Source organism: Sus scrofa, chromosome 7, assembly GCF_054392235.1.
Source record: "Sus scrofa isolate SSC_HxYL_T2T_F1_AM1 chromosome 7, Sscrofa_HxYL_maternal_Yorkshire_Landrace_v2.0, whole genome shotgun sequence".
Classification (NCBI taxonomy): Eukaryota; Metazoa; Chordata; class Mammalia; order Artiodactyla; family Suidae; genus Sus; species Sus scrofa.
The window spans coordinates 121,541,367-121,555,996 of NC_139389.1; the positions used below are offsets into that span (position 1 = coordinate 121,541,367).

The window sequence follows — 14,630 nt, forward strand, 5'->3', positions numbered from 1 at the left end:
ACTTAACAGTTTTTTTGTTTTTTGCATTTTTTAAAAAAATTAAAGTGTAGTTAATTTACAATGTTGTGCCAATATCCGCTTGTTTTCAATGATCTGTTCTATGTCAGGGTATAAACCAAATAGATATTTGAGGCAGAATGTTTAAAAAAAAAAAAGAAATTAGAACTTTAATAAACTTTCAACTAGAAAATTGCCTGATGAGCCCTGAGTGTTTGTATAGATTTTTTTAAATTATATACACTAAATACCTTTTCAAGAGATGAAATGGTGATTTTAAATTTTTCTTACAAATTATGGTAACTGGAAACAGAACAGATTAAGTTGTGTAGATGAAAGACAAGATATTGCAATATATGCAGAGGAAAGATGAGTATTTGACCTGGGGGTGTTCAGAACTGGAGAACTATGCCTTGTAGGCAGTAGATACTACACTATATAACTTAATCATTAACTTTAGTGTTGATGAAGCAAACAGTAAAACTTCCAGTTGTGCCTGAGATTTGAAATGTTTTACAGCATCAGGGATAAAGAAAAGGTAATGTTTCCTCTGTTTTATTCTGGTAGATGTTACAATGTAATTGAAAAAGCCAAAGGGAGGGTATGTCTGTGTGTGTATCAGATGCATTTTTCCCTAAGATCTATCAATAAAAATAGCTTGCTTTTTGATTATATAAAACCTGTGTTAAGATAATGTTCTGCTTAATAATTTAAAAAATTATCAACAACGTACTCAATTTTCAGCTATGCACAGTATTTGCTACCAAATGATGTCAAAGTTATGAGTAGAAATTTATGATGCTGTTTGCAGGGGGAGGGGGGTCTGTTTCAATGTAAAATAATATGAATTAATTTGAAAGGTAGTTAGGTCTAGAATTATTAACTTACCTAACTACTAAAGTAAACAGAAAATTCATAATTAGCTTTTGAAGGAGAAATAAGATATTGTTTTTACAAAAATCATTGTGTCATGTAATAAGAAAACAGGTACATATTAAATTCAAAGTTTTCAAAAGTCAGTCTGGGGTATTTGTGAATTCATTTTAATGTTTTCACATCCCCCTTCAAAAGTTTCTCAGATACACTTTAATTCTGAATCCTGTAATTTCCCCCTTTGTTGCTGAAGTCCTCAGGACATGTAATTTTGCCAACGACGCTTTAAAATAAAACAATCACTAAAAGAGTATAATGATATTTTTAGAGTTAATATATAGATCTATAGCATTAAATCAAACGCATGTTTCTCCTGAAAAAAAAAAAAAAAAAGTTTATGCCTCGAGCTCAAGATTAAAATGTCCTAGCCACAAGACTATTATTTTCAGAGTAAAATTTCTATCACATCCCAAACTTAAAAAAAAAATCTTTCAGCAACCATTAGGCATACAGCGGTTGTCACTTGGAGCACACGGAGTGTTGTGAACATGTTTCCGAGCACACGCTATTATTATAAGGCTCTCTCAGCAAAAAAGAAAATAAGACGAGCATGCCAAAAGCGGCCAATCTAATTAGGATCTGCAGAAATCACAGGTCAGAATTTGCAGCCCCAAGAATTCTTTCTTCCCGAGTAAACACTCTTTACTCCAAAAACAAAACAAGTCATCACCAGCGAACAGTCCTTCCCTACTTGCCAAAGTTATCTGGCAAACCGCACTTGATATTCCAAGAGGCACAAATACGCCTAAAACTTCTAAAACCCTAATCCAGAAATAAGCCGCTGCAATCAGCCAAGGAGTTCAGAAAAGAAGTTCAAGACCTCCTTTAGAAATTACTTAAGTAGATCAGGGAGAAGCTGGGAAAGGAAGACTTTTCTCTTTGTTAACGCTCGCTCCTGCCTTCGGTCTGGGAGCCGAGACTCATCCTCCAGGGCTTCGGGGCCAGCAGACGCGCTCCGGGGTCCCGGCTCCCGGACACACCCCAGCGCTCAGCCCGGCGCCCGCCCTCCGCCCGCTGGCCGGGGCCCCGCTCCCTCACCTGCTCCCGCTCCCGCATCCTCGGGGCCGCGCGCCCCGCTCAGCGGCCCGCCTCCCGGGGCCCCGCCGCGCGGCCGCCGCAGCCGCGCCCGCAAGCCAGCCCGCGCCGCGGCGCGCTCATGGGGCTCGCACGCCTCACTTCCTGTCTCCGCAAACTCGGCCCGCAGACCATTCCCCCGCGCAGAGTCCCGCGGCGGCCGCGGCAAGGGGAGAGGCCCGGAGGTGGGACCGGTCGGCCCGCGGCGCCGCACAAAGAAGCCAGGCGGGGGCCGGGGCGGCAGGAAGACGGGCGGACCGGCACGGGACGCGCGGCGGGAGCAGCGGAGCGGCCAGGGCCGGGCGTCCCTCCCCCTGGGTCGGGCGGGCGGATCTGGGGAGGCGGCGGCGGCCTGTGACCTCAGAGAGTTGGAATGCGGGCGGGGGAGGCGCGGACAGCTGCGCCCGGCCGCCGCGGAGGGGGCGCGCCGCTGCTTTTTTTAATCATATGACCACTTATTTTAAGAGTTGCCAAATAAAGCAACTTTATTTAGGCTTTTAATAAAAATGAGGGGAGGGGGATCTTAGTTCAGTGCCAGGTAAAGGATTTCATTCCCCTGTTGTCATCAGGTGGTCAGTAAAATGTTGTTTTTGCTGGAGTCGGTCGTTTACTCTTCTACATTTCTGAAAACAGTTCACATATTAGGTTTCTTCCACCCGCGCTTACGAATAAGGACAGACCCCATAAAAAAGGAAAAGCACTGATTAGTGCAGGGTGGCAAAGTCCCCTCCCCCAAAATAAGGTGATACGCCTCAAATAACCTGTGGGTCTTCAGAAAGTGTTGTAAGCATAAGCAATACAAAGTAGCTCTCTTAGGGATGGGGAGCTCTGGGTTCAAGTTGTTTGGGTTCAAATCTCAGTGCCAACACTTACTACCTGGGTGACCTTGCGCGAACTTCCTAACCTTTCTATGCCCGTTCCTCGCCTATAAAATGGTAATAATAATAATCACTATCCAGTAAATTGTTTAAAATATATGTGAAGGGTTTCGTTTCATTCTAGGCCCTTTAGCAATTTTATTATTACATGGTATTATCACACCACATTATTATTATTACTGCATTGCAGCACTTAAGCCAAGGAATAAAAGTGTGTGGCCTTAACACCAGAGTAGGGTGTTCCATCTTTCCTTGGCATGTGGTTTGAGTGAGGAACTTTAATTATTTAAATTTATGATTTTTCTTAATGTTTTGGTAGTTCTGGAAAGCTGTCTTATCTTGCATTCCATTTAGATCTCATTTTCTTCAACAGTTAACAGACCCTATGGAGTACATACCCATGATCCCTGCACATAAAGGACTTCTGGTCTAGTGGGTGATAAACCTACACACCGCACATATACAGGACAAACAAGGCCTAAGTGGAGGCACTATCCTAGAGGTATGAGTACTATGGGAGAACAAACCCCAGGCAAGACTCAGGTTGGATAACAGAGCTCAAGGCAAATAAGATTACATGCGTTTCAGAGTTCCTGCTGCTGTGGTGCAGTGGGTTAAGAATCTGACTACAGGAGTTCGTGTTGTGGCTCAATGGGTTAAGGACCCGAATGTTGACTATCTGAGGATGCAGGTGGGATCCCTGGCATCGCTCAGCTCAGCGAGTTAAGGATCTGGTGTAGGCCACAGCTGCAGCTCCAATTCTACTCAGCCCCAGAACTTCCATACGCCGCAGGTGCGGGCCATAGAAAGAAAAGAAAAAAAAAGAAAAAGAAAAAACCAACTGCAGTGGCTTGGGTCACTGTGGAGGCTCAGGTTCAATCCCCAGCCCAGCACAGTAGGTTAAAGGATCCATGTTGCCGCAGTTGTGTGGCCCAGGAATTTCTATGTGCTGTGGGTGTGGCCATTGAGGGGAAAAAAAAAGATTATATATGTTTCTAAGTAGAAATAATTCTGCTTATAATTGCTATTTCACCCAGACACTATGACAGGATCAATTTGTGTGCAAGGAAAGAAAAGAGAAAATGAGTCACTTCTGGTCTCCCAAACTAGAAAAACTGAAGTTATGTGTGAATCTTCCCCCTCTCTATCTGCAGCCTATTATCAAGAGCTGATATTCCCTCCTTTGAAATGTCTCACCAGTTTTCTTTCCTCTTTGTTCCTGAACACCTCCCACCACCACCATTGTAATCCAAACCTTCGTTCCTCATCATTTTGAATCTGGATTATTGCAACAAGGGTGGTGTCTTTGCCTCTGCTTTCCACTTTCTCTTCTTCCTATGCTAATACCAGGCTTACCTCTCCCTGTGGTTTCTCACTCCGAACGGACCCTTGAGGTTCAAGCTTTTGTGCCTGACCCTTAGGGCCTTTCTAAACTAGCCTCAGCCTGTCTGATCATCCTTATTTCTCTCTTCTCCCCTAATGCCCCCATCAAGCTGTTTCTTCTGGCCCAGAGCACTTCCTGCCCCCCTTCCCTTTGTCTAAGCCTTCTGTTTCCCTCCAAGCCTCAACTCAGAGCTCTGCTTCCAAGACAACTCGCTAACTACCCCATTCCACAGTGATCCCCACACTTGGCAAGAACTTTAAAAAAGGGTTTCATGAAGGCTTCTTTTATATCTCCTAGAATTCCTAGGACACCACTGGGCAGAGAGTAGGCACTAAATAAAAACGTGTTAATTGAATTGGGAAGAAAATAAAAGAATTTTAAAAATAGAAAATGATCATAAAACCCCAACCATGCTAGGCACTGAGCTGAGCTTCCTCCCTCACAGTCCACAAGTGCCATTTACTGACCAAGTGCTTAAGTTCTATTTTCCCTCAACCACGTTAATTTGACAGTAACATCCCATGGCAAGCCACTCCAAAACGCCTACGAAGTGTTCCGCATAAAATTATTATTGGCTTGTGTTTGTATGGAAGAAAGTGAAGTTATTTATATAGTTCAACACCAGAAGATACAAAATAATATTAAGCAAAAAGTCTCCTTCCTACCCTGCCTGCTCTCCTCCTGGGGTTAACTGGTGTGTGTTACCATAAGCCTGTGTACCCGTCTAGATATATTCTGTGACTCAATAAACAATTACACGTCTGTATCTTTACCTCCTCTTGTTATCCAGAAGTGGCAAATTATATATTCTTCTTCATATGAAGGTAATTCTTTTTTTTTTTTTTTGTCTTTTTGCCATTTCTTGGGCCGCTCCTGCGGCATATGGAGGTTCCCAGGCTAGGGGTTGAATCGGAGCTGTAGCCACTAGCCTACACCAGAGCCACAGCAACGCGCGATCCGAGCCGTGTCTGCAGCCTACACCACAGCTCACGGCAATGCCTGATCCTTAACCCACTGAGCAAGGCCAGGGATTGAACCCACAACCTCATGGTCACTGCGCCACGACAGGAACTCCATGAAGGTAATTCTTATTAAAATAAAGTGAAAAAATATTTGTGTTGAACGCATGACATGTGGAAGTTCCCAGGCCAGGGACTGAACCCACATCACAGCGACCCAAGCTGCTGTAGTGACAATGCAGGGTCCTTAACCCACTGCACCACAAGAGAACTCCCCCAAATGTTAAAATTCTATACTAAAAGAAAATGCTCAAAATGCTTATTGGAAGCCGGATGCTGCCAAGAGAAAGATAAATGAGATGCACAGCCCTGTCCTCAAAGACTCACTATGTAAGGAACAGGTGACTATTTAATTCTACTGGGCAAATATACTTAATGGGCATATATTTTAAGGGGAACGACCACATCTGGTTTATCACTGTGCCCAGCTTCTGCCTGAGTCTGGAAGAACAAATAAACGTTCTCTAGGCTTTCAAAGGAAAAAACAGAAAAGCATTCCAGGCTGAAGGGCCACCCCCCCCACACACACCCACACACACCCCTCCTCTGTTCCTGACACACTTGCAAAGGATATACAACACCCAGCTGGGCTGCTGCCCTGAGAGGAGGCTGGAAAGGCCAGGAGGCCGGTGTTAGAGGACTAGGAGCTCCATCAGCTGGAATTAGTACTCAAACTTCTTTGCTCTACAAGCAATGCTCTTTTTTTAATTCTTTATTGGCTGTCTGGTGGCATATAGAGTTCCTGGGCCAGGAATCAGATCTGAGCCACACCTGCAATTATGCTGCAGCTGTGGCAACATCAGATCCTTAACCCATGGTGCTGGGCTGAGGATCAAACTTGGGTCCTAGTACTCCAGAGACTTGCTACTGATCCTGTTGTGCCACAGCAGGCCCAATGTTCTTTTTAGTCGTCCTCTCTCTCCAAAAGACAGTCCAGAGTCCTCTTAGCTGGCTCTGAGATTCATTGAAATATCTGTCTCACCCTGTCTCCTAGAGCAAGATGTGTCATTCTTTGTGAACTGTAGAACACTTCCATGCTGGAAAAGAATTCCCATTGTTGGTGGAGTTCCCGTCATGGCGCAGTGGTTAACGAATCCCACTAGGAACCATGAGGTTGCCAGTTCGATCCCTGCCCTTGCTTAGTGGGTTAACGATCTGGCGTTGCCGTGCGCTGTGGTGTAGGTCGCAGACCTGGCTCGGATCCCGCATTGCTGTTGCTGTGGCTCTGGCGTAGGCTGGCAGCTACAGCTCCAATTAGACCCCTACCCTGGGAACCTCCATATGCCATGGGAGTGGCCCAAGAAATAGCAAAAACACACACACACACAAAAAAAAAAAAAAAAGAAGAAAAGAATTCTCACTGTTGGGCTTAGTCTTTTTCAAGCCAAATACATCAGTCCCTTTGTATTTTAATTACAATATTTTTTCTTTTTACAACCACACCCACGGCATATGGCATTTACTGCACTAGGGGTCCTAGGCCACAGCCACAGCAACACCAGATCTGGACTGCATCTGCTACGTACCTGCAGCTTAAGGCAACACCAGATCCTTAACCCACTATGCCAGGCTAGGAATTGAACCCACATCCTCATAGAGACAACGTTGGGTCCTTGACCCACTGAGCCACAGTAGGAACTCCTTCCTAGTCCCTGTAATGGTTTCTCTTGGGCATGTTTATGATCATCTTCCTCTGGCTGCAAAGTGATTTATGAAGATGTATATTACAGGAAGCAGCTGGAGCAGTACTGGACCCCTGAACACCACAGGTTTAGTGGGGTTACCCCTTCTGTGATCCAGACACACTCTTGAGATCTAAATACGCAAGTACTCGAGCAGCCTGAAAGTCTCCTTCTGCAGTTTTTTTTTTTTTTTTTTGGCTTTTGTTTTGTTTTGTATTTTGCTTTTTTAAGGGCTGCACTATGGGTCTAATCGAAGCTACAGCTGCCAGCCTATGCCAGAGTCACAGCAAAGCCAGCTCCGAGCCACATCTGCAAACTATACCACAGCAAGGCAACACCGGATCGAACCCGCAGCCTCTTGGTTTCTAGTTGGATTCATTTCCACTGCGCCACCACAAGAACTCCTTCTTCGGCAGTTTTAAATGGATTATCTGGAAAGTTAACTCTTCCTTGAATATGTTTTAATAAATGTCTTCCTATTCTGAATGCATTTAATGAAGACATTCACTATTTTTCATAAAATGCTCTTTCAAAATGATCTAAGTATTGATTAAGGATTTTGTACCCAGTAAGAGCAAACCATGTGTTTGCATTCTTCCTTCTGAAAGGGTGGGCGAAGGGATAGAAATAACTTACCTGTCTTTCGGACTGTGTCACAAATGCAGGCTCCCTCGCTCATCTTTGTGCTCTGGCACCCAGCACAGCATCTGACTGTAGGCATTTAATTTTTAATCAACAAACATAGCACAGCAACCAGCCAAGTACAGTTTGAAATGCTTCCCAATGATTAACTTACTTCATCCTCATAATAACTGTATGAAGGAGAAACTGGTATCATGCTTCAGTAACCTATGAGGAAACTAAGGCAGAGAGGGGATAAGCAACTTGCCTAAGGTCTCAGAGGGAGTAGCAGAGCTGGGATTCAAACCCAGACAGTCTGGCTCCAGAGTCCTTGTTCTCAGTCACTCTGCTCCGCTGTCTCTCATGAGTTCAATGAGTGTGTGATCATTGGCTTTATTCACGAGGCACGCTTTTGCAATTTAGGTCATTAACTTATTCTATCATACAAATATTTAGTAAGTGCTTACTATGTATCTAGCATCCTGAAAGACATTTTGGAGACATACAGACCTACAAGGAGCTTCTAATTTTGCTAGGCCAAACACACATATGCACACATACACATACATGCAAATGAAATGAACATTACGGAAAGGTTATTGTGCCATACGAGTAGCTCCCACATAGATGCTATAGTAATTCAGAAGAATTTCTATGACCTGAGGGTGGCCTCCAGACAATAGCCAGGAAAAAGCTGGGGCCTTCACTCATGAGGCTGGAGGAGATTAATTCTGCTTACAACCTGAATGAGCTTGAAAGCGTTTTCTTCCTCAGTCATGCCTCCAGATGAGAGCACAGCCTGCCTGACACAGCAACTGCAGCCTTATGAGACCCTGAGCAGAGGACCCAGCTAAGCGGTGCTCAGATTCCTAACCTATGGAAACCAGAAGTTGACAAATGTGTTTTAAGCTTTTAAGTAGATGGAGTTCCCGTCATGGTGCAGTGGTTAACAAATCCGACTAGGAACCATGAGGTTGCAGGTTCGGTCCCTGACCTTGTTCAGTGGGTTAACGATCCGGCGTTGCCATGAGCTGTGGTGTAGGTTGCAGACGTGGCTCGGATCCAGCGTTGCTGTGGCTCTGGCCTAAGCCAGTGGCTACAGCTCCAATTCAACCCCTAGCCTGGGAACCTCCATATGTCGCGGGAGTGGCCCAAGAAATAGCAAAAAAAAAGACAAAAAAAAAAAAAAGCTTTTAAGTATGTGGTCATTTGTTATGCAGCAACTGATAGCTAATGAAGACGACTTCAGGAATTAGTAGATATGGGGAGAGGGGAGATCTTTCTCTGTGCTTACACTGATTCCAGGGCTTTATGATCAGGGACAGGGAGAATTAAGCTCTGCTATTTATAGAAATGGGGAGGTCAGGAGCAGAAGCCTATGTGAGTGGGGGAAGGGGAAGATGATGACAACCTCAATATTTATTTATTTACTTATGTATTTGCTTTTTAGGGCTGCCACCATGGCATATGGAAGTTCCCAGGCTAGGGGTCTAATCCGAGCTATGGCTGCTGGCCTATACCACAGCCACAGCAACGCAGGTTCTGATCCTACACCACAGCTCACCACAAAGCTGGATCTCTGACACACTGAGCAAGGCCAGGGACCAAACCTGCCTCCTCATAGATACTAGTATACTAATAAGTATCATTTCCTCTGTGCCTCAATGGGTGCTTCTATTTTTTGTTTGTTTGTTTTTGTCCTTCTGTCTCTTTTTAGGACAGCACCCGTGGCATATGGAGGTTCCCAAGCTAGGGGTCCAATCAGAGCTGTAGCCCCCGGCCTACGCTACAGCTGCGGCACCGCATGATCCAAGCCGCATCTGCGACTTACACCACAGCTCACAGCAACACCGGATCCTTAACCCACTGAGTGAGGCCAGGGATCCAACCGGCATCCTCTTGGATGCTAGTCGAGTTTGCTAACTGCTGAGCCACGATGGGAACTCCTTTTTTTTTTTTTTTTTAATTAAATTTACAATGTTGTGTAGTATGTGCTGTACTGGATCATTATAAATAACATTTTAGATTACTGTAGCTTCATTTTTTTTTAATTTGCCAGTGTAAAATTCATATTTTAAAAATCATGTGAAAATCATGCTTCGCAAGAATGAACCAGAGCTTGCTTTCTTTTTTATTAAGGTACAATTTACATATAATAACACTACTGAAGGTGTATAATTTGCTACTTTTTGTATATATACACCCACAAAATCATTGCCATAATGAAAACAGAAAATATTTACATAACCAAAAGAGTTCTTGTGCTTCTTGGTAATTCCTTCACCTAGCCTTCACCACCTCACCCCCATGCCCAAGTTACCACTGATCTTCTTTTTGTCACTACAGATCATTTCCTATTTTCCGGAATTTTATAGAATTTGAATCATACAGTGAAAAAAATACTTCGACTAGCTAGACCAATATCACACTAACCGCAAGTGAAAGCTGGATTCAAATTTGGATCTCACACCAAACCCAGGGATCTTTCCGGGGCACATTTAATTCATACTTACATTCCAAAGGAGAGTGGGGGTAAGGACAATGAAGAATGGACAGCCTCCTAGAGGCGGAGAAACGGATTCCCAGAGAGGGAGAAAAAGCAGCCCAGGCCATCCGCATGCCGCAGCTCTCCTTGCTGCCAGCAGAGGGCGCCAGAGCGCAGGCTCCGCGGGTCCAAGTGCGCGCAGGCGCAGGCGCAAGCGCAGGCGTGCTCGTCTTGGCTCGCCCGGGCACGTCGAGCCGCTGGGGGCGGGTCACGCAGAGCGCGCGGCCGGGAGCGGCGGTGGCGGTGAGGCTGCGGGCTGCGAGCCGGCGTTGGGCTCCTAGTAAGCTGGACGCCGCGCAGTGTTGAGCCCGCCGCCCTCCGGAGCCATGGAGATCGGCACCGAGATCAGCCGCAAGATCCGAGTGAGGCCTGCGTCCGGCGAGGGCGGGAAGCCGGGCCTTGGGGGCCGGGTGGGCGCGCGGTTGTCAGAGTAACGGGGACGGTGGGCCCGGCCTGGACGCCGCGGCCTGCTGGTCGCCGGCCGCTCCTGACGGGCCGCGGGGGCGGCGAGCGGCACTTCCTCGGCCAGGCCGCCTCGGGCCTGTGCGCAGCCCCGGCCTTGGAGAGCGGGGCCGCAGCTGAAGAAAGAGCCGCCTGGAGACGGGGGGGAGGAGTGGGGGTTCCGGCACCTGGGGGGGGAGGGGGGCTGGGCGCCGAGGGGCCCGGAGGTGCGCGCACCCGCCAAGTTGCCTCTGCGCTGCAGTGGGTCTGATTCCCCAGGGCCGCCTTTCTCACACACACGTTTCTCTTTTTTTTTCCCTCAGAGTGCCATTAAGGGGAAATTGCAAGAATTAGGAGCTTATGTTGGTAAGTTACATGTTGTTAGCCTAGTAGACCTTAGAGTTTGCAGCGAATTGAACTTTCAGTTGAATTGAATGCATTTTCCCTACCATACCTTTGACTTTGGAGAAACGCCCTTTTACCTTCAAATCTGATACTCCCTGTTCCTTTTTTTCTTACCATCTTTTCATTGAGCGCTTTATATGCAACCTTTTTAATGTTTCTTTCCAAACCCCCTTCGAAGGGTGTTTTGAAATTGTTTAGCTTCCTCTGTTGAGGCTCTGTCATATTGTCCTTAGTATTTGTCTGATTTTTATTGTTTCTCTTGTTCTCTTTTCTCTTAATCTTCATTTTGCAGAATTATGATTTTGCATATGAGTGCATGACGTTTTCTGGTATTTGCCTCTGTCATGGTTCAGTGAGTTTTATTTTCAGATCTCTTTATTTTTTTCCTCTCCCTTTTTCTCTTAACTCCCAACAGTAATGTGTCTTCTTTTTCTTAAAGAAAAAAAAATTATGTAATGATTTCAAGTTTGAGTGTTCTGGGCCATGTGTGCTTAATTGTTGTATGTGCGTTAGGTCGTGATAATCCCCAGGAGAATACTGGAAGGTAAGTGGTAATATCCCCACTTGTATAAGCAAGGAGATCGAGCCTTTGGATGCTTGACTTGAGCAAGATATTATGGACTGGGACCCGGGTCTGTTTGGCTTCAAAGCGGGTGCCTCCTATCAAAAGTAATAGCTACTAAGATAGTAGTTCTTCAGGTGTGGAAGACCCCAAGGGTCTCTGAAGTCCAAACTATTTTCATGTTAATACTGACAGGGTGTTTGCTGTTGTCACTGTTCTGACTTTAGGTTATGCAAAAGTAATGGTAGGTAAAGCTTCTTGTATCTCAACTTGAATCAGAATCTCACACCAAACTTTACAAGAAATCATCCTGTTCCTCATCACCCTTCCACTTGGAATTAAAAAAAAAAAGTTGAGTTTCACTTGGGAATGTAATTGATAAATTAAAATATCTTTTTAAACCCTGGCCCTGATTACATCCTTTTAATTTGCATTGAGAGGAAATAGGAAGTACTTATACAGTACTTCTTTCATACTTAAAGCATGATGGTTATCTTAAAAGGATTTGTGTGAGTTGAGAACTGAACTAGCCACCTTTTTTATGGAACTTTTTTTTTAAATTGAAATTTAGGGAGTTCCCGTCATGGCGCAGTGGTTAACGAATCCAACTAGGAACCATGAGGTTGCGGGTTCGATCCCTGCCCTTGCTCAGTGGGTTAAGGATCCGGCATTGCCCTGAGCTGTGGTGTAGGTTGCAGACGCGGCTCAGATCCCACGTTGCTGTGGCTCTCGCTTAGGCTGGCAGCTATGGCTCCTATTAGACCTTTAGCCTGGGAACTTCCATATGCCGAGGGAACGGCTCAAGAAATGGCAAAAAAAGACCAAAAAAAAAAAAAATTTGAAATTTAGTATTATGTTTTAGGTACACAGCAAAGTGATTCGGTTATATACGTTTTTTCGATCAATCCATTTTACTGAGGTGCTTCGAGAGGTGCAAGGGCTGTGAGAACAATGGGATCCTTCGTCCTGGCAGGATCTCCTAGCTTCACAGTCACTGAAAGCTATACATGAATTTTTTTTTCACATTATTTTCTGTTACAGGCTTATAAGATATTGAATATAGTTACTTGTTGTGTGTGGCAAATCCTTGTGTTGCTTGTCTATCGTATATATACTAGTCTATATCTGCTAATCCCATACCCCTAGTTTATCCTCCTCTTGCTCCTTTTCCCTTTTGGAACATCATTTTTAATTTCTAAGGACTGGCAAGCTAGTTAATATACATTTGGGGACTTGGCAGACATTTTCTTGAAAGTGAGCAAAAGAAAAGAACTGATAGACTTTGTGGCCATTGACAGAGGTTTTGCTTTCAAATGAAGATAACAGTTTTGGAAAGTTTATGTATTCCTCTATAAATTTGACCGTTACAGAATTTCTGATGAAGTCAGTGGTGTATTACCAAGTTATTCTTCTAAAATTGTGTAATGAAATACATACATGTCAGTGATTTGTACAGCTCAGTGAACCAGTATTTTTTCAAATGACCATTGCATGATGTTATAAAATAGTATAAGGATAAAAGATCCATTGAACGTGCAGGATGGATCAGTGAGTTTTCTTGTAAAGGAGTACAAAAATATTGGTACAATTTTTAGTTTCAGTATTGCTGCTAACCTTTAAGACCCTTCCACTTGGTGAGTTTTGGTGTAGTATCATGGAAAAAAAATCCACGTTATCTGAAAAGGGTGTTAAAATACTCTTCTTCCAATTACATACCTATGTAAGACCAGAGACCAGATTTTCTAAATATTCTAAATAGTCTGTGGGGCAGGGTAGGGGGGTGGCTGCGCAGCATGGGTGGGGAAGTCCCCTGGTCAGGGATGGAATCTATTCCACAGCAGTGACAGTGCCAGATTGGTAACCTCTGTGCTACCAGGAAGCTCCTCACTTTGTTCATTTTGAACAGCATAGCATGTCAGATTAAATGCAGAACTAGAAATTAAAATTAATTGAGCTGTCTTTTATTTATTTTTAAATTTTTTGTCTTTTTAGGGCCGCACCCACAGCATATGGAGGTTCCCAGACTAGGGGGTCTAATTGGAGCTTTAGCCGCCGGCCTACACCACAGCCACAGCAACTCAGGACCCGAGCTGCGTCTGAGACCTATACCACAGCACAGAGCAACGCCGGATCCTTAACCCACTGAGCGAGGCCAGAGATTGAACCCGCCACCTCATGGTTCCTAGTCAGATTCATTAACCACTGAACCACGGTGGCAACTCCAGCTGTCGTCTTTTAAATCAGGTGTTAAAAAAGATTTATAAAAGTATAACTTTTTTTGCACTACTTTTTTATTTCAGAAACATTAGGTATTCATGAAAATAGCGTTAATGTAAACAGATTTATTGTTAACTAATGGATAGGTTATTTTAAAAGAATAAGTCTAAAAATTATCAGTTTTAGCTTCTAGTATGATAAATATCAGTAGCTTTACTCACACAAATAAAAATACACTGATGTTTGGGATCATAAGTAATTTTCAATAGTGTAAAGAGGGTCTGAGACCAAATAGCTTGCAAACTGCTGATTTACCGCATACTGATTGTTAGGAATGTTTTAAGACTAACAGATAAGAAAATTGAGGCTCAGAGGTTAAAGATGAAGCCAAACTAGGATTGATTTATTTTCTTTTATTCATTCAACGCATTATGGACACCAAATTCGTGCAAGGAACTTCTTTTGGCTCAAAAAGAAATCCACAGAAAATCTACAATGAGAACTTTTTTTTGGTCTTTTTAGGGCTGTACCTGCAGCACATGGAAGTTCCTAGGCTAGGGGTTGAACAGAAGCTGCAGCTGCTGGCCTACACTAAAGCCACAGCAATGCCGGATCCGGGCTATGTCTGTGACCTTTACACAGCTCACAGCAATGCTGGATTCTTAATCCCTTGAGCAAGGCCAGGGATTGAACCTAAATCCTCAAGGATACTAGTTCGATTCATTATCACTGAGCCACAATGGGAACTCCTCTCCCTGTTTCTTGACTGGAAGTTTCTTGAGGGCAGAGACTTCAAATTGGTTGTGTCCCAGTGGCCTAGCAGAGTGCCTGATGTTTTCATAAATGTTGATTACTTGGGTAAAGAGGTATCT

General features: G+C 44.3%; 2 protein-coding genes across 11 annotated transcripts in view; one reads left to right on the forward strand and one right to left on the reverse strand.

Moving 5' to 3' along the window:
* Positions 1-2,338, reverse strand: part of PTPN21 (protein tyrosine phosphatase non-receptor type 21) — an 82,190-nt gene extending 79,852 nt beyond the window's left edge. Inside the window, exon 1 of the mRNA XM_003356769.5 lies at positions 1,969-2,338. The gene's annotated coding sequence lies outside the window, so the exon portion shown is untranslated. The remainder of the gene's footprint in view (positions 1-1,968) is intronic.
* Positions 2,339-10,347: 8,009 nt separating this feature from the next.
* ZC3H14 (zinc finger CCCH-type containing 14) overlaps positions 10,348-14,630 on the forward strand; it is a 46,369-nt gene continuing 42,086 nt past the window's right edge. For all 10 annotated transcript variants that reach the window (XR_014811272.1, XR_014811273.1, XM_005666369.4 and 7 more), the window contains exons 1-2: positions 10,348-10,495; positions 10,898-10,940. Coding sequence is in view for 4 of the 10 variants with exons in the window: in XM_005666369.4 (XP_005666426.1) it covers positions 10,460-10,495; positions 10,898-10,940 (79 nt within the window). In the remaining 6 variants the exon portion in view is untranslated. The remainder of the gene's footprint in view (positions 10,496-10,897; positions 10,941-14,630) is intronic.